The 18378-nt window shown below is 44.3% G+C and overlaps 1 protein-coding gene across 1 annotated transcript; it reads left to right on the top strand.

The window, feature by feature from the left end:
- The first annotated feature begins 5941 nt into the window (after window positions 1-5941).
- On the top strand, window positions 5942-10434 carry LOC142487081 (mas-related G-protein coupled receptor member D-like). The gene is made up of 2 exons (XM_075585785.1): window positions 5942-6128; window positions 8977-10434. Exon 2 carries the CDS (start codon window positions 9025-9027, stop codon window positions 10003-10005), a length of 981 nt encoding a protein of 326 aa, XP_075441900.1. The 5' UTR covers window positions 5942-6128; window positions 8977-9024; the 3' UTR covers window positions 10006-10434.
- Window positions 10435-18378: the final 7944 nt, after the last annotated feature.

Below are 18378 nucleotides of genomic sequence, written 5' to 3'. Positions count from 1 at the left end.
CAGTTAATACCGCTACGGTTGTGAAGGGGCTAAGTGCACCCGCTTCCCCCCTGCAAGCCCTAAACAACCACCGATGGGGCTAATACCCCCTTCACCCACCCCCACTACCCACAATAAAAAAAATTCACACACAGCAGCAGCAGCACAATTAATAAATAAATCTAAAAAAATAAATAAATAAATGAATATAAATAAATACATTTAAAATACATTTTTATTGATAGTGTAGATGTGCAGAGGGTCTCCGGAGCTGAACCGCTGTGGTTTTAGGTCTGGGGACCCCCTGCTCCCCGAGATACAGGCCCCTTTAAGGGGTACCGGTATCCCTCTGCTCTGCTTGGTTTACAGGCCACGATCACGTGATCGGGCCCTTTAAACGCAGAGGGATACCGGCACCTCATAAAGGGGGCTGTACCTCGGGGAGCAGGGGGTCCCCCGACCTGAAACCAACGCGGTTCAGCTCCCGAGACCCCCTGCACATCTACACTAGCAATAAAAATGTATTTCAAATGTATTTATTTGTATTTATTTATTTATTTATTTATTTATTTATTTATGTATTGCGGGGATGCTGTGTGTGATTCTTTTTTATTGTGGGTAGTGGGGGTGGGTGAAGGGGGTATTAGCCCCAACGGTGGTTGTTTTGGGCTTGCGGGGGGGGGGGTCGCGGGAGTGGTTAACCCCTTCATGACCGTAGCGGTATTAACTGCTACGGTCGTGAAGGGGTTAAGTGCACCCGCAACCCCCCCGCAAGTCCTAAACTCACACCAAGGGCCAAATACCCCCTTCACCCACCCCCGCTACCCACAATAAAGCGGGCACGGTGGGTTAACCCCTTCATTGCCTTAGCGGCTATCCGCTATGGTAATGAAGCAGCATTTCTGTATTTTTAATAATATTGAGCAGGAGCAGGGGGCCCCCTGAGTTTAGATTTATGGCTCAGGGAACCCCCTGCTCACTGTACAATATTATTAAAAATACAGAAATGCTGCTTCTTTACCATAGCGCATAGCCGCTAAGGTAAAGAACGAGTGTTTATTTATATATGCGTTTTATTTATACTGTACATGTGCAGAGGGTCTCCGGAGCAGAAACCTTTTGGTTTCTGGTCCGGGGACTCCCTGCTCCCCGAGATACAGGCCCCTTTTGGGGGTGCCGGTATCCCTCTGCTTGGTTTACAGGCCGCGATCACGTGATCGGGACCTTTAAACGCAGAGGGATACCGGCACCTCATAAAGGGGTCTGTATCTCGGGGAGCAGGGGGTCCCCCGACCTGAAACCAGTGCGGTTCAGCTCCCGAGACCCCCTGCACATCTACACTATAAATAAAAATGTATTGAAAATAAGTTTTAATGTGCCGATGTTTGCGCAGAGAGAGCAGCGGATCTCTCTCTGCTGCAAACACATCTCGCCCCCGCCGGCCCATAGTATCATTTATGTATGTGCATATACAGTACTGTATGTGTACAGTACTGTATGTTAGGGGTTATAGGGGCTGTTGTTATACAGTATATATATATATATATACAGTATATATACTGCATTACAATTCATTATAGGGGACGGCTTCAAAGAGAACAGCTCGCAAGCGCCCCCGTGTGTTTTTACACGGCATTGCAGTATTGCAGCCAGCCGGAATAAAATGCTTCAATCCCTGCCGGGAAAATAACGCTATACACTCCGGCAGAAAACGATCACAAACCTCAATACACCCGAGTATACCCAAATTCGCGGGACTAGCCGAGCGAGAATAAAGTGTGTCGCCACTGTATATACATATGTCGCATGTAAACAACTCACAGTGTGAACAACTCCTGGGACTATGTCACAGTGTCTAAAGTACACTTTAGAAGTGAATTTGCATGTTTTGCTATTATGTAAGCCCCTTTTGAATGTCCAAACCATGCAAATAAGGTGTTTTTTTTTAAGCGTTTTCATTCTGGCAGTGCAAATCTGGGCATAATGACCAAAATCGCATTTAAAAAACAAAAACAAAAAAAAACTTGCTGTTTTCTAGTAGCTCCGAAAACTGCAAAAGGCTAAATTGCATGTAAACAACTCACATTTTTTCTCACTACCACAAAGTAGGCAAGATAGGAATTGCGATTTCTCTTCAAAGCCTGACATAGGGCTTTTGGGGGGAAGAGGAAGGGGGGAGGAGTTTCTAAACTTGATAGTATCTCGAGTTGTATATGTGTCCCCTCAAATTTCAAAAAGCTTTGTATTTTGGAAACAGACACTAGGGGACTAACCTCTTAAATGTACAAAGAGGTGACCTGTTCGGGCTTGGAGTATTCCCGAAAGCTACAGTATATGTCCCAATGGGAGTCAGACTTGGGAGAGGCATTATATGAGGAAGAATGGGATGAGATTTTTTTGGTGTGGCAGAGAGTTCGATTTGCACGACGTTAAAGGAGAACGCATATAAAGTTTTAATGCATGGTACCTCACCCCACTAAAATTATCAAAATGTATTCCGGGTTGCTCACCATTGTGTCCTAAACAATAGAGTTGATCTGCTACATATGCTGTGGTTTTGCCTCAGGTTTTGCCCCTGTGGGAGCAGATTAGAGATTGGCTACAGAGGATCTTGGGCCTCACCATTCCCATGGGCCATTGTCTTTTCTTGCTGAACAGACCAGCTCAGGGATTATCCAGGGTCGAAAATAAATTAGTTGCTCAGCAACGAGATGTGAGATTGCAGCATTATGGAAGCAAATTGAAATTCCATTTAGTACTACAATCAATATAGAATTTGGTTTGTCTGCCAGATGGAAAAATTAACCAGTTTAGTTAATGTCACTGGTGCTAAATTACAAAAAGGTTGGCTACAGTGGCTGGCTGTTACGCCGGTGCTGCCCGCAGACCAGACCCGTCCCATGAGCTGAAGGGGTAAGTGGTAATACACACACCCGCAGCAAAGGGAGCGTGTCCGGAGTGTGGTATAAAGTGTTGCCAGGCCAGGTGTAGTAATGTAGACAATACTTGCCGGTACCGGTTGTAGAGATAGAGTGAAGAATGCCTTGCCAAGGTCAGGGAGTGGAGAGCGGAGACAGGTTGTAGTCAAAGCCGTGTTCGAGGGGTTACCAAAGTGAGCGTTGTCCAAGGAGTGCCGAGATCGAGAGCCAGAGGGGGAAGTCGTACGAGCCGCGTCAGAACCTGTGAAAACACTGAGAGAATCCAGAAGTACTTCCATGCAGAGACTATGTCGAGCAAAGACTGAGAGCAGAGAGGAGCTAGATAAAGCAGGGAGGTCCAATCAGGAACGGAGGCGGGACAGGAATAGCTACAGGGAAACACTGCAGATTGGTGCAGCCATAACAAGCCAGGTGAGTCTTGTTGGTAACCTGAGTATGCCCGTGTGGTGTGCAGGAGCGGAGCCTGAGGTCCGGGGGACAGGAAGAAGAGTGTGCAGAATGACCGCGCTCAGTAACGCGTGTACGCGCGTGGACTGCGCCAGGGGGTGGTGCAGGTGTGCGCGCGGGAGGGCGTGGACTCGCACGGCGCTGAGCAGAGGAATCGCCGTGGGGAGTGATCCCGCGACGGCCGCAGGGGCGGGGAGCTGCGGAGGCCGGTAAGGCAGGATTGTGTTGTGTGTCCAGGGACTCCCTGAGGGGAGAGAGTGCTCTGTGTGGGGAGCGTGGAGAACGCAGATTCCTGACACTGGCTCAAACAGATATCCATGGGGTGAATGGTGCCACTGTTATGCTTTGATTGAAATAAATGTGTTCTCCTTTCAGTAAGGGAATCGCCGTTTCAAAGACATTGAAGATAAAGAAAGTCAAATATGATCCTAGTGACGGAAATAGGAGACTGAGACCGCACAGGAGAGGATAAGTCACTAGATGGATACAAAGTGATGACAAAAGATGGATGACCTGGACCAAAGAGAAAAAAATAGTACCTCCAACACCCCACTCCCTTTCCCCCTCTTTCCTACCCCCCTTAGAGTGTTTCAAGTTGTGATTATTTGACAATATTTGTTGATTTCAGAAAAATGAGATGTTATGTTATATTTTTAATATGTGCAAACTCAATAAAACTTTGTTACAAAATAAATAAATTAAAATAAAAACAGCATGAACGCCTGTGAGAGCTGTGCAGGGAGATGCAGCTTGTTTCTGCACAGCTCTTCCAGACTGGAAGGGAATCACAGGACATATCACTTGAATAGAAAATTTCAACTCTTGCGGTATGTCATTTTTGTACCAAACGCTATTTACCAAGCGATATATCTTACTGAATACTGTTTTCTCACAAATTCATACAGTTCGGTAGGAACATGCAAACATATTAGATGCTACCTGACACATCATTAACATCGAAGTTACCTGAATAGGCCCCATAAACTTCAATCGTCTCAAAGTTACGTTTCTCCCTTGAAAGATACAGGGACTATACCCAATCATACACAGAAACATATAAATATCGATAAATGTATCCAAACAAAAGCATATCGTTACACACATGCGTACAACGCTCATCCTGTAAGTCAGGTTTATTTTGGCTTCCCGCTTGCTGGGGAACACCCCAAAAAAGGAACTGGAATTTCCCGAATTATTCAATACTGTACATGCTTCAAATGATTCTACTTCTCTTGCGTAAAAGTAGATTACAGGGAGAGCACTGTTAATAGCTGTGATTCAACACAAATAAATCCACAGAACTGGTTCGGCAGGTATTTTATGCTCAACAATAGTTCTTTTTTTTTATACTTCTTATGTGTGAGAACAATTTAGAAGAGAGGAATTGTCCATAGACCTCTGATTTAAGAAATAATACTGTATGCAAATCTACTGTTAATAGGAAACAAAAATCTTGAATTATGTTTTATATAAGGGATTTTACATGTGCCTGGTTAATTCCACCCAAAAGCCTCCTCAATATAACATTCTAATGGCATTAGCAATGTGCAAACTAGTTGCAATCCATTTAGCAAATTTTCTCATTTTTTTTAATTACAAATTTGGCCCCTTTCATTTTTGTATAAAAACATTTAAAATGTTTAGTTAAAATTTTGAAAATGGTAAAATATTGATTTTTTTTGTCAATTCGATTATAAACAGCAAGGTCACATGACCTTGCAAGCTTTTTGTGCAAAATGTGTAGTTTTGTTTCGAAGAAGGTTAGCGAAAAAACTGTTAATTTCTCTGTGTTTCAAACTCTCAAAAGATTTACCTGTTTTTTTTTTTATTATGTCAAAGACATAATCGTTCACTAATCACAGTGGTGGATATACACGTGGCAAACTTTATTTTACGTATTGATAATGCTGATTATGGCATTATAATGCAGAATATCACAGAGGTTCCATAAGACTAAATCGTGGCGACAACGCAGAATATCTCATCTGTATGTGTTAAGTGTCGCAGTGCTCCAACTGTGCATGTGTGCATTAAGGTGCTTTACTCCATTGATACACGCAATACATGCTCCATGCAAATTAAAAAATCAAAAATCTCATTTTTTATATAGTAGGCACACTTGTTATTTGATTACCTATTTCTTCTTTTGGTGTCGCGTCTCATTGATTTATCTTCATTTCTCACATTTCATCTGTGTTAAGGACATTTGTGACGTGTAAATTGCTATATTTTATGGCTGTATTGTGTCAATGTATCAAAGTGAAACGCCTTTCTATTTCTTAGAGTCTTCCACTTCAATAATCAATAATCTCACTGTTTTGTATTGTATTGTATGTCTTTATTTATATAGCGCCATTAATGTACATAGCGCTTGTTTTAGCCTCTTCCTTACTAATTACTTTATCGTTAATATATTTTCTTCCTGGAGTCTTCATGACATAATTAGAAGTTAATAACATGTTGCAAGCTGTTACAAGTTTGGTTTTTCCACATGTACTGTAGAAACTCTACAGCTGTATTCAAATTTAGCCTGAATACCAGCAAACCGCACCTCTTTTACAGCAGTGTAATATAAAACCTCAGTGTCTGATGCCAGTGACATTACGAGTTGTAACCGATGGCCAGAGGTACCTGGACATCTAATCAAGCATCGATCTCAGATATTTAAAAAGTGATAAGATAAAGAAGGGGAAATAACTACTTAGAAGAAATTACTCTTTGTGATGGGAGCATAACTGGCAGCAGAAGAAGAAGAGCTCACTGGTTAGTTTATTTAATTCTCTCTTTTTTGTTTAATATTTTTCTGTTCTCTGATGTTTCACTTTAAAATTTCCATTTTACTAATGTTTTCCTCTTTTTTCTGTTTCATTAACATTTCTTTATATTTTTATTTTATTTTTACTTGCCAACACCCATTTTGCTTCTCACAAAATTCCCTATTTATTTAATCTTCTGAGATCCTCATACTGTATTTTATATCCATAATATGTGCTCCCATGATAGGGAGAAGTCCTTCTACTGTTCCTTCCTTCTCCTTGATTATATACCATTCCATTCCTTTCCCCAGTCCATATGTTTTCTATAGGGGATAGCTGGGTGATTTTTACTTGGGGGGAGAAGTGCATTTTATCAACTCAGTTATCAGGGGTCCACTTGCTACCTACTGTAGCCAACGTTATTGCACCACTGATCACACAATACTGCAGTTCTCCTGCCACTTTTAAAGTGTTATTGCGCGATTTGCGATTTGCGATTTGCAATGCAAAAGAATGAGGCGTGAGTTGCACGATCGCACATTTTGTAATTAGTGCTTTACTACACAGTAATGGATGCAATAGCGTTTGCTCTATCTGTATATACCACCTGCCTGTGAGTCTTGACAAATCTTAACAAGCGAAACGATCGTCGACAGAGGCAATTTTATTTACAAATGTGGCAGTATCAGACTTTACATGTATTTAGCAAGCTGTGTTTTATTACTTAACTTTAAGGCTGCGATTTATGAGGTGAATGGTTCAGAACGCCATCGATATTATCTAACAGCAAGAACATCTGACATTTAACCCAGGGGGCTATTAGCACAGACGCAGGACTCACCTCTCCGCATAGCCCGGCTATACAGAGTCTCTCAGCTGATACTCAGGAGGTGAGAGACTCAGTGATTAGCACAGAGCGTGGGGAGGCAGGGCGCAGGCTTCATTACTCGGTGGAGCATATGTTTGCGGACATTGATCGTAGCCACACGCCGGGAGAACCAGCAGTCTAGCTGTGGCTGATTCTGTTCCCAGCTGCAGGCAGAGCTACGATACCTGCTTAGCAGCTTACAGTCCACGGTGCTGGTTTCTCTCTTCCCCCTGCAACACAGCTTACCATTGCAGCTCGGCAGCTCAACTGCTGCTGAATTTCACTGCGCACAATCAGTTAGAGCTAATACACTATATATACTCTCCCGTGGCCAGGGAGTAGTATTATTAGTATTCAAAACGGAGACTGTAGCCCTCATCACTCAGGACATATAGTAATCTGATGCTGCCACATCATGAGACCGATACTAGGGGTCTAATTAGAAGTAGCAATCTACTATCATTAGTATAGTCTTAGATTGCCACTCAGAGAGCATTTCAGTATATCACAAGGGTTGAACACTACGATTTCAATGATATAGAACACAAACTATACCTTAGGAGAACTACATAGGGGACTGTAACATTACTATTCAAACCTCAGTTCCAAGCTCCAATAGGAAATTAACCCTTCATTTTTGCTCCCTTTTGACTCATTTCATTGCACCATTTATTTTAATCACAAGTATTCTAATAAAGATTATTTTTATATTGACATTCATCATTACTGATACTTGAGTGCTAACTTAAACTGAGTACTTTCTTTCTTTGGTATATCTGTTGCACATTTCTCAGTACAGCACTGTATCTACATTACTAACTATACACTATTAGCTGAGCAGGGGTTTCCTACTACTTTCCCTTTTCCCTGCCCCCTCATACCCGCGGTATATCTATCTGTATATAGGCACCATAAACACAAATACACTGTATCTGCAACTGGATGTTTCTCTTTTAATTCATCATTGTAGAGCAGCTATGTTCTTGCAAATATTGCCCCAAATCTTTAAAATCAGACTGACCCAGGGAAGCGATTGCCCGCCTGCCCCTCCGATCAGCTCACATTGTATCTATTTTTACTTACAACTCTCATAGTGTCTCTCTCAGGTAGTGTGGATACATAGGGGGTTATGCACTAAGCAGTGATAAGTGGATTTTCTGGGTGCTATGTACAAAGCAGTGATAAGTGCTTTTAAGTGAGATAACTGCCTTTATAGCGTGATACTGTCTGCTGTGAGATTCACAAAGCAGTGATAACAGTGCAGTAACCTGCTATAATGGCTACTTAAAAGCACTTATCACTGCTTTGTGAATCTCACAGAACGCAGTATCGCGCTATAAAGGCATTTATCTCACTTAAAAGACTTATCACTGCTTTGTGAATCTCACAGAAGGCAGTATCACGCTATAATGGCTTTCTATCTCACTTAAAAGCACTTATCACTGCTTAGTGCATCACCCCCATAACCTTATACTTGCTGCTACGATCCACCATTTCACAACAAATTAATTCTGAATTCTAGCATTACTTATTTTTCAAATCTCCTCTTTTCTTTATGACATTTGTACCATAGCCATCCTTTATTTATTTCCCCCTCAATCCTTTTTTCATTAAACTCTTCCACGTCTTCCCTCTACTTATCCACTTGCATGAACCCCTAATTTCCCTCTCTCCATTCTTTTAATGACCCTTACTTTATTTATCCAACCTATATGTATTTTGACCTGTAACTCACTCCTGTTCTCTATATAATGTTTCCTTCTTTTATGTGCACTATATAATTTTCCAGTTAATGCATTCACATTAAAACAAGTATTGATAGCTTATTTGGTGATGTTCACTTGCTAATGATGGATCCATGGGATAGCAGTTTTTTCTTGGTGTCAGCTGTCAAATATCATGTCATGTTATGTTTAATATGCATATTCTATGTCTTCCGATTCACTTTGTGTTGCAGTTACCTTAACAGTTTTGTTCTTCATGATAGGTGGACACAGATACATTTGGACTGTGGCACAAAGGTAGATCAAGCAACATGGAATTCAACAGCACAGAAGCATCAGTTCTTAATAATACAGGAAACGAAGGAAGTGGCTTTGATGAGAATGCATACATACATTTTACAATAGCAGCCTCCGTTGCCATAGGTCTCTGCCTGTTTGGAATGGTGGGAAATGTCATAGTCTTCTGGTACCTTTGCTTCAGGATTCAGAGGAACAAATACACTGTTTATATTATCAACCTAACTGTCGCTGACTTCATCTTTCTGGTATTTAGCGCTATTTTAATGATGGTCACTATTAATTCAATGATGAATACAAACCCTGATTTTCCAGGAAAGGATCAATTGTATATGTTTATTGAAATATTTTATGATTGCACACAATACTCTGGGATGTTCTTCCTCACAGCGATCAGCATGGAAAGGTGTCTTTCTGTCCTTTTTCCTATTTGGTACCAATGCCAACGCCCAAAGCGTTTGTCTTCCACCGTGTGCATCTTCCTTTGGATTCTTGGCTGCTTAGAGGGTCTCATTGAGAATCTTGTGTGTTCACCGGAAGCTTTTTCTGCTCAGAGCAAAGAGTGTACAGGGGTTGAGATAATGACATTTATTATAGGTATTTGTGTCTGCCTGCCATTGATGATCCTTTCAAGTATAACCTTGTTGGTTAGGATACAGAAGACCTTTAAGCAGCAGTACCCACCAAAGCTCTATATTATCATCATTGCTGCTGTCTTTGTTTTCATCTTATCTGTCATCCCATTCAACTTCTTATGGTTTTTATTCTACTTCAAGCTTTTACCCTCGGACCTCCAAATCGTCAGTCTCTTCTATGCAAGTGTCTTCTGCACAGTGCTAAATGCTAGTGTCAATCCATACATTTACTTTATCGTTGGAAGAAAGAGGAAGGAGAAATCAATAGGCTCCATACATGCTGTTCTTCATAGAGCCTTCAAGGTAGAAGAGAAAAACAGAGACACATCAAACAGAGATGAAACATTTTCCACATCATGACAAACCAGTATTGGAACAATTTTGTAATAATTCCCTCAAGCATGTTAATGTATGGATATATAAAAAGGATGCTTTATCTAAGTAACTGGTGTTTAACACTTATGGACAAAGGAATGCACAAAAGTCATTATTTAAACACATTATTTGTAAATTGCTGCAATAGGCTGAACAACCAAGTATGGTGAATGAATGAGGAGAGCAGCGCCTTTAAATGTATAAAATATAATGTATTGAAAGTTATAGTGTAGTCTGTACCAGCCACTCATATTACTGTTTAACACACAGAAATATACATGTTTCTCCAAGAACACCAACCAAATAACATTGTTTTTAATGATTTATTCTGAAATGGATTGTCACAGCATGTATACGGTATGTAAAATATGTTCCTAAAATGTAAATTGTAAATACAATGTTTAAGTATCAAAAGCATCTCTGTGTGTATTTTGTATGTCTTTTTTTACTGTATAAAGCGCCATTAATGTACATAGCTCTTCAAAGTAGTAATACACGGGACAATCATATAAATAACAAATAATACAAATAACCGATCATGAGAATAAGTGCTTCAGACATAAAAGTAACATTTCGGAAGAGCAGTCCCTGCTCTGAAGAGCTTACAATATAATTGGTAGGTAGGAAGAACATACAGAGACAATAGGAGGATATTCTGGTAAGTGTGTCTGCAGGGGGCCAAGCTTTATGTATCTTGCTTGCGTATACTGATCTGTGTGGTTGATTTAAGTGCTGGTTGTTTGAAGTGTACAGTTAGACCCAGAAGCAGTTTGAACAAGGAAGCGGTTAAGCAAGGTATAGTATATTGGAGTATTGTTTATTGTTAATACTTATAAATTTCATAGTTGCTATAATGAGCAGGATTGAAAAATGACTCTCAATGCACATCTTGCCACATGTATGTGTATTTGGAGCAGCTGTTCCAAGGAGCATACCGCGGTGAGAAGTGTGAGCGGGTGGTCTCTTTAGAGTCAGAGATTACTGATCTGAAGAGGCAACTTGCAATATTGAGGGACTGTAACGCGTAGCTCATCACAAACGAAGCGCGACCGCGGTGCTGAGGTAGGGGATTGGATAACGATGACCCACAGCCACGCGGGCGTGCCTAGCATGTAGAGTAGTCGTTCAAGCCAGGTCAAGGTTATAGATTGGAGAATAGCTAAGGTACTTGCCAAGTTCAGGAGTGGAGAGTTTCGGATCGTCGTAGTTCGTATCCAGGTTCAGGATTGGAGAGTATCAGATAGTCGGGTTACGTAGCCAGGTTCAGAATAGGAGAATGTCGGATCATTGGACTCCTTAGCCAAGGGCAGGACTGGAGACTGGAGAATCATCGTACAAGCTGGATCAGGAGTAGAGAGAAGCGAAGTCCAAGGAGCTAGCAGGGTTCAGGCAACGAGAGGTTAAACAGGATACAATGTAAGGCTGGATACAGCAACAAGAATGTTGCAAGGCACGGCGTCACAATGACTATGCTCAGCAAGGACTGATTGCAGACTGAGGGTATATATAGGAGGAGCCTCTAATAGCAAGCCAGGGTGGAACCAGAAGGGAGAGTTGATTGGCTGCTGGTGCACACAGGTGTGCCCTATGATGCAGCCTAATCAGGGTTGAGGGTGGAACTGCTCGCGCGTCATCCTGCGTGCATCACGGAGGCCAGGGGGTGGAGTTTAGAGCGCGTTTCACTCCCACGCCGAGTCCTGGGACCAAAGGGGGTGGGGCCAGTTGCGCGCCGAACTGCGCGCGTCACGGAGGTCAGAGGGTGGGGCCTGACTCGTGCGTCAGCAGGGTGGCTGGCCGAACGACCATGTCGTGTGACAGTGATGGGATGGGGTCTGAATCCGTGGGCGGTTGTACAGAGTGCGCAAGGTTCGCGCGTGCGTACTGGGACTATGAGACCGCGCATGCTGGGTATTCGTCACGGAAGGCTTGTTGAGGTGAGGAGACGGTCTGCGACCGCCAGGATGGTGAATCCTCACAGGGACATTGGCAATCTTGAAAGAAGTTTAGAGCTCACTGAGCAGGCCCTTGCTTCGACTAGTGGTGCAGATGGTAGGGCTGTTAGTGAGGAGCAGATAGGTAGCTTGGTAGCAGGCAATTTCTGAGCTGACCCATCCCAATAGAGTTGCCATATTGAGTGAAGATATTGGGAGTGTCAGGGCAGAATGGCAAGGCTGGGGGAGACGGATTCCTCTAGCAGCCAGGGGAATAGTGCCTCCAGCACAGAGGGGACGCAGGATGCTCAGATACCAAGAAAGATTGTGGTGGTAGGGGACTCCATTATTAGGAAGGTAGATAGGGCAATATGTTGCCATGACCACATGAACCGAACAGTTTGTTGTCTCCCGGGTGCTCGGGTTCGGCACTGTAACGGATCGGGGGACTCGCGCTTCCCAGCATGTCCCCGTCACCCCAGTTCCCACGACACCTCTCTACCCTCTTCCATACACTCCTGCCCCTTCCCTGCCTCCGCTCACGGCCATTCCTCTGCGGCGCGGTCTGCGTGCTCGGACGCGCGTTCGGGTCACGTGCGCGCCTCCCGCACTGTGCGCACATGTTCCCGCTCTCTCCTTACCCCCTGTGGTGTGCGCATTTCTCGGCGTGCCTCTATCACCCCAGCCCCTATCTTACCTGGCTCCTCCGCCTCTCCTTCTCTTCCGCCTCCACTGCCAAGCGTCTCCCCGGTTGTACGCCCCTCACACCCTGTGACACGAGCGGTGCGCGCGCATAGCAGCTTTACAGAAGGCGCGCGCACCCGCTCCAGTTGTAGGCCTCCCCCGAATGTTAGCTCCGCCCCCGTGGCTTACAGACCATCTCTCTTGATTATTCCCCTGTCTCCTCCCCTGCTCTCTCACTACGCTGCTATCTCCAACCCTTGAACTCTGGCTTATGGACATCACTACGCTGCTCTCTCCAATCCTTGAGCTCAGGCACTTGGACATTACACTCTGACCTCTGGCACCCCGGACTCAGCAAGTATACGTTAACCCTTTCTTACCAGGCCCGGCAACGCATTACCACACTCCAGGCACGCCCTCACTGCTGTGGGTGCATGTTATATCCTTACCCACCTCAGTATTGGGGAATGGCCAGGTCTGCGGGCATACAGGCATTACATTATGCAGGGCCCAACAAATGCAGACCCCCCTGAGGTGGGCCAAGGTGTTTCCGTGGAACTTTTGCAATTTCTAAGCAACCAACTTACCACTGTTTCACAGCTACTTCCATGCCTCCAGGAAACCCCAGTAGCCCCGTCACCCCTGGCTCCTGTAATTATAATTAATCCGGGACCACGTATACCACTGCCCAACCGGTATGATGGGTGTAGAGGGAGAGAGGGGGTGGCCTTGTATTAAAGGGGTTGCACCCCATTTGGCCACCCCTGACCGCACCAGGGAGACAAGGGGTTAACTGGACTGAGGTCCAGAAATGTGATTTAACCCTTGTTATGACCTGTAAATGTATTTTCCCCTGTTCCATGGTAATGTCTGTGTTAATTAGTGTCTGCATCACACACACACTAGAATCCATCCGGGAGCACAAGGGTTAATAGTTCTTTAATGATTATAGCTCTTTGTGTAGTTTTCCCGCCTTTTCAGGCACCATTTTGCAGGTCCCCATTGGCCGCCATTAGGGCTCAATGCATTCCAATGGCAGAATGTGCTGTTTTAGTCCTGTTTCCTGTAAAGACCAGCAGGTGGCGTCCGAGAGGGAGAGCGGCGGTTTCCCATTGAAAGTCAATGGGCCCATTGACTTCAATGGAGATGCCTCGAGGTAATCTTTTCAAGAAGAAGTTGGCTGCCGAAACGGCTCAGAAAAATGACTAAGTGAGAAATGCTGAATTTTAGGAATCCATATCTCCGGTTCCGGAGGGTTCAGCGGATCAGGGTTTGGGGTATCTGTAGCCACTGCTCCGGCATTGCTGCAGAACCATCCTTGACCCGCTTGGACCAACCCGACGGAGTATGGACCCCCTTGAAGTTCGGGAGTTTTCCCATAGACTTCAATGGCAGAAAACCCCCATTGCCCGTTGTTTTCAATGGGGATTTAGTGAAAAGCTGAGATTTCTTTTTCAATGGAGATTTTTGTATTAAAATGATTTAATGTACATTTGTGTAACTCCGGTTTCTTAGGTCGTAGCAAGTCGCTTTTTGGACCATATGGTGTCCCAGTTCTGGCAATGCGAACTGGGAAGTTTGGACCTGCTAGACCTAACGGAACCGGATATTGTAATACGTCTATGTTTTATGCTTAATACTGTATTCTAAGGTATGGATAAATTCCAGAGGCAAATTCTTTGGCCATAATGTAGCAGATGGCCGGAGAGGCGACTGAATGTCTAGGACTTAAGTATTGTTCAAAGAGTTTTGTCACCCTCACTGTTTATCCGAAGTCCAAACCAGGGCAGTTCTTAAGTGTTCCAGTTAACACCTTCCAACAAAGGTTTTCCTGCCATAAAGCCAAATGGGTAGAATGGCTGGCATTCCATTTGCATATGTGGGGCTACAGAAATGAGACCCCAGAGTTCTACTGCGCATGGGCCAGCTAGCAGGGGGGCATGTGTTGAAATGGGTTCCCATGTTAAAGATTGGCTGGAGGTAATTGAAAACCAATCACCAGTGCTTAATGGTACAGATAGAGGGACAAAAGGTTTATAAACTGCTGTCCACCCATATATCCTTTGTCTTCGTTTGCTGATATGCTTACCTGATATCACCTGAATGATTTCCTGACTGCTGAGAGAAATGCTACATCATACTTCTCATTCCCCAACCCCTACGTAAGTGTACTTCTTGTTGTTACTGTATTATCTGCTGTGTTCACCTATCCTAAGGAATAAAATCACTTTATTATATCTTAAGCCTCGATCAGTTCAAACCCAGTTATTTTTGTGTAATATTAATAAGCCTGTGGAAAGCTATCGTCACAGGCGTGATTCTTGAATCACTGCGAAGTTCAATTCGAGGTGTTTCCCCTCCCTCTTCCCTACTGGTCGTACCAAGGTGGCTTACATATATGCCCTACTCACTGGCGATGCACTCGCTTGGGCTTCTCCTCTCTGGGAACACAAACCTGAACTAACCCAAGATTACCCCAAATTCCGGCGCGAGTTTCAGCAAGTGTTTGACACGTCAGCGCGTAGGGAGACTGCTGCTTTTTCTTTGTTCCATATCTCTCAGGCTCGAAGGTCAGCTGCAAGATACGCGGTGGAGTTCCGCACCATCGCAGCAGAAACCCAGTGGAATGATGAAGCTCTCGCCGCAGCATACTGGCACGGTTTGTCCGAAACTCTTAAGGATGATCTCGCCGCCCACGCTCGACCGTCTTCCCTTGAGGAACTCATTGCTCTCAGCATCCGAATGGATCAGCGCACTCAAGAAAGACACCACGAGCATCACTGTTCCTGTTCTCTCCCGCCTCCGCTTGTTTCTCCTAGGTCTCCTCCTTCAGTCTTTCCTGCGTTGGATGCTCCTGAACTGATGCAAATCGGTAGCCAGCAACTTCGGGCTGCTGAGAAAGCACGACATCGTGAGGAGGGTCTCTGCTATTATTGCGGTTCCTCAGAACACCGACTTCATCACTGCCGCCAGAAACCGGGAAACGGGAACGCCCAGTAAAGGTAGAGGGGCTTTTACTGGGTACTATCTCTCCTTGCCCCTCTCTCCCTAAGGAACTACCGAAGAAAATATTACTTCCTGTAACACTGGGGGGTCCTGATCTTCAAATAGAAGTGGAAGCGTTCATCGACTCCGGGTCTGGTGGTAATTTTCTTGATCACACCTTCGCTGACAAAAAACAAATCCCATTAGTCAAGAAAAAGTCGCCCATCGGCCTGGAGGCTATCGATGGTCGACCGCTCCAACCAGCCTTCATCATTTGGGAGTCTATTCCACTCACGTTGACCACCGCGGATGGTCATACCGAGGTAATGGTCTTCGATGTTTTCCACTCCCCTACTGTCCAGGTTATTCTGGGATTGCCGTGGCTCCAACTCCACAACCCGCGTATTGATTGGACCAATGTGTTACCCATCCAATGGTCGACTACCTCTGAGATGACTGTTACTCCTCCTGTGGCTGTGCTCGCTGGCCTCGACACCACCTCATCTGACCACTCTGCTTTTCCGATGGTGTATCACGAATACTTGGATGTCTTCAATAAGGTACAAGCTGAGGTACTACCTCCCCATCGCCCCTACGATTGTCCTATTGATTTAATTCTTGGAACCATACTTCCTAAGACTAAGTCGTATCCCTTATCTGTACCTGAGACTGAGGCGATGACGTCCTATATCCAGGAGAATCTTGAGAAAGGGTTCATCCGCAACTCTACCTCCCCCGCCGGGGCAGGCTTCTTCTTCGTGAAGAAGAAGGATGGCTCTTTAAGACCCTGTATCGACTTTCGTGGGCTTAACAAAATTACGGTAAAAAAAAACGATACCCTCTCCCTTTGATTTCCGAACTCTTCGACCGTCTTCAAGGAGCCTCTATATTCTCCAAACTCGATTTAAGAGGATCCTACAATCTTATTCGTATAAGAGACGGGGATGAATGGAAAACCGCGTTTAACACGCGTTCGGGACATTATGAATATTTAGTGATGCTGTTCGGCCTGTGCAATGCCCCTGCAGTTTTCCAAGAGTTCATGAATGATATCTTCCGGGACATTTTGGGAACATTCGTCATCGTCTATCTGGATGACATCCTCATTTTCTCTAAAAACTTGGAGGAGCACATTCGCCATACCAAACTGGTTCTCTCTCAGCTTCGTGCTAATCGCCTCTACGCAAAAATGGAGAAATGTCTGTTCCATCAGGCTTCCACAGCCTTTCTGGGCTATATTACCTCTGACAAAGGCTTTACCATGGATCCCGAGAAATGTAAGTCTGTACTCGACTGGCCCTTGCCGAATTCGCTCAAGGCCGTACAACGCTTCCTTGGCTTTGCCAATTACTATCGGAAATTCATCCGTAACTTCTCTACCATTGCACTACCTATCACTGCTTTGACCAAGAAAGGTGCTGATCCGACTGTTTGGTTTCCCGAAGCCATCGAAGCCTTCGAATTCCTCAAAAATGCCTTTGTGTCCGCACCCATCCTACGGTATCCAGATACTTCCCTTCCTTTTACGTTAGAAGTAGACGCCTCTAATGAAGGAGCTGGTGCAGTGCTTTCTCAGAGATCCTCCCCACAGGAAAAAATCTATCCTTGTGGATTCTTCTCTCGGAAATTTTCTTCGTCCGAGAGAAATCATGTCGGGAACCGTGAGATTCTGGCCATCAAATTGGCTCTCCAGGAATGGAGGCATCTCCTTGAGGGTACCAAGGAACCTATTGCCATCCTCACCGATCACAAAAACTTATTGTGCATTGAGGGGGCTCGTCACTTGGGATCCCGTCAGGCTCGATAGGCACTGTTCTTCTCCTGATTCAATTATACTATTTCTTATATTCCTGGCACCAAAAATATCAAGGCTGACGCTCTTTCTCACCAGTTCTCTACGGAAAACGACTCTAACGAATCCTCAGAGAGAATCCTTCCCGCTAAATGTATAATTTCCTCCAATAACTTTGATATCTTGGACGAAATTAATAAAGCTCAGATTCACATCCCCAGGAGATTTAGGGTGCCAGAAGGTAGCTTGTACGCAGTTCCGCGTTTCCACCATAAGATACTTCTGTAGGGACATTCTTCGAGATCTGCCGGTCATCCAGGCTTCAAGAGGACAGTAGACCTTATCAAACGGACTTTTTGGTGACCTAAGATGAACAAGGACATTTTCGATTTCACCAGAGCTTGTCCAGTCTGTGCCCAAAGCAAATCCGCCCAACACAAAACTTCCGGTCTCCTCATGCCTCTCCCTATTCCGGAACAACCTTGGAAGCATATCTCTATGGACTTTATTGTGGAACTTCCCAATTCTAAAGGGATGAATACTATCATCGTTGTAGTAGATAGATTTTCCAAGCATTCACACTTTATACCCCTCAAAGGTTTTCCTAATTCAGCTACTTTGGCCGACATTTTCTCGAAGGAAATTTTTAGATTACACGGTGCACCTATTTCAATTGTTTCGGATAGAGGTACTCAATTCATTTCAAAGTTTTGGGGTGCTTTTTCTCAGAGACTTGGTATTTCCCTCCTGTTTTCCTCGGGTTATCACTCTCAGACCAACGGGCAGACGGAAAGAATGAATTAAACCCTGGAACAGTATCTCAGATGCTTTGTGTCTGAATCTCAAGACAACTGGGTGGATCTATTACCCTGGGCTGAGTTTGCCATTAACTCCTTGAAAAATGAGTCCATGCAAGAGTCGCCGTGTAACAGGGGACTTATTCCTGTTCAGTAATGTGCCTTTAAT

This window comes from Ascaphus truei, chromosome 2, assembly GCF_040206685.1.
Source record: "Ascaphus truei isolate aAscTru1 chromosome 2, aAscTru1.hap1, whole genome shotgun sequence".
NCBI lineage: Eukaryota > Metazoa > Chordata > Amphibia > Anura > Ascaphidae > Ascaphus > Ascaphus truei.
Note: the sequence above shows the minus strand (reverse complement) of the source record. Positions and strands in the feature narration are given on the sequence as shown.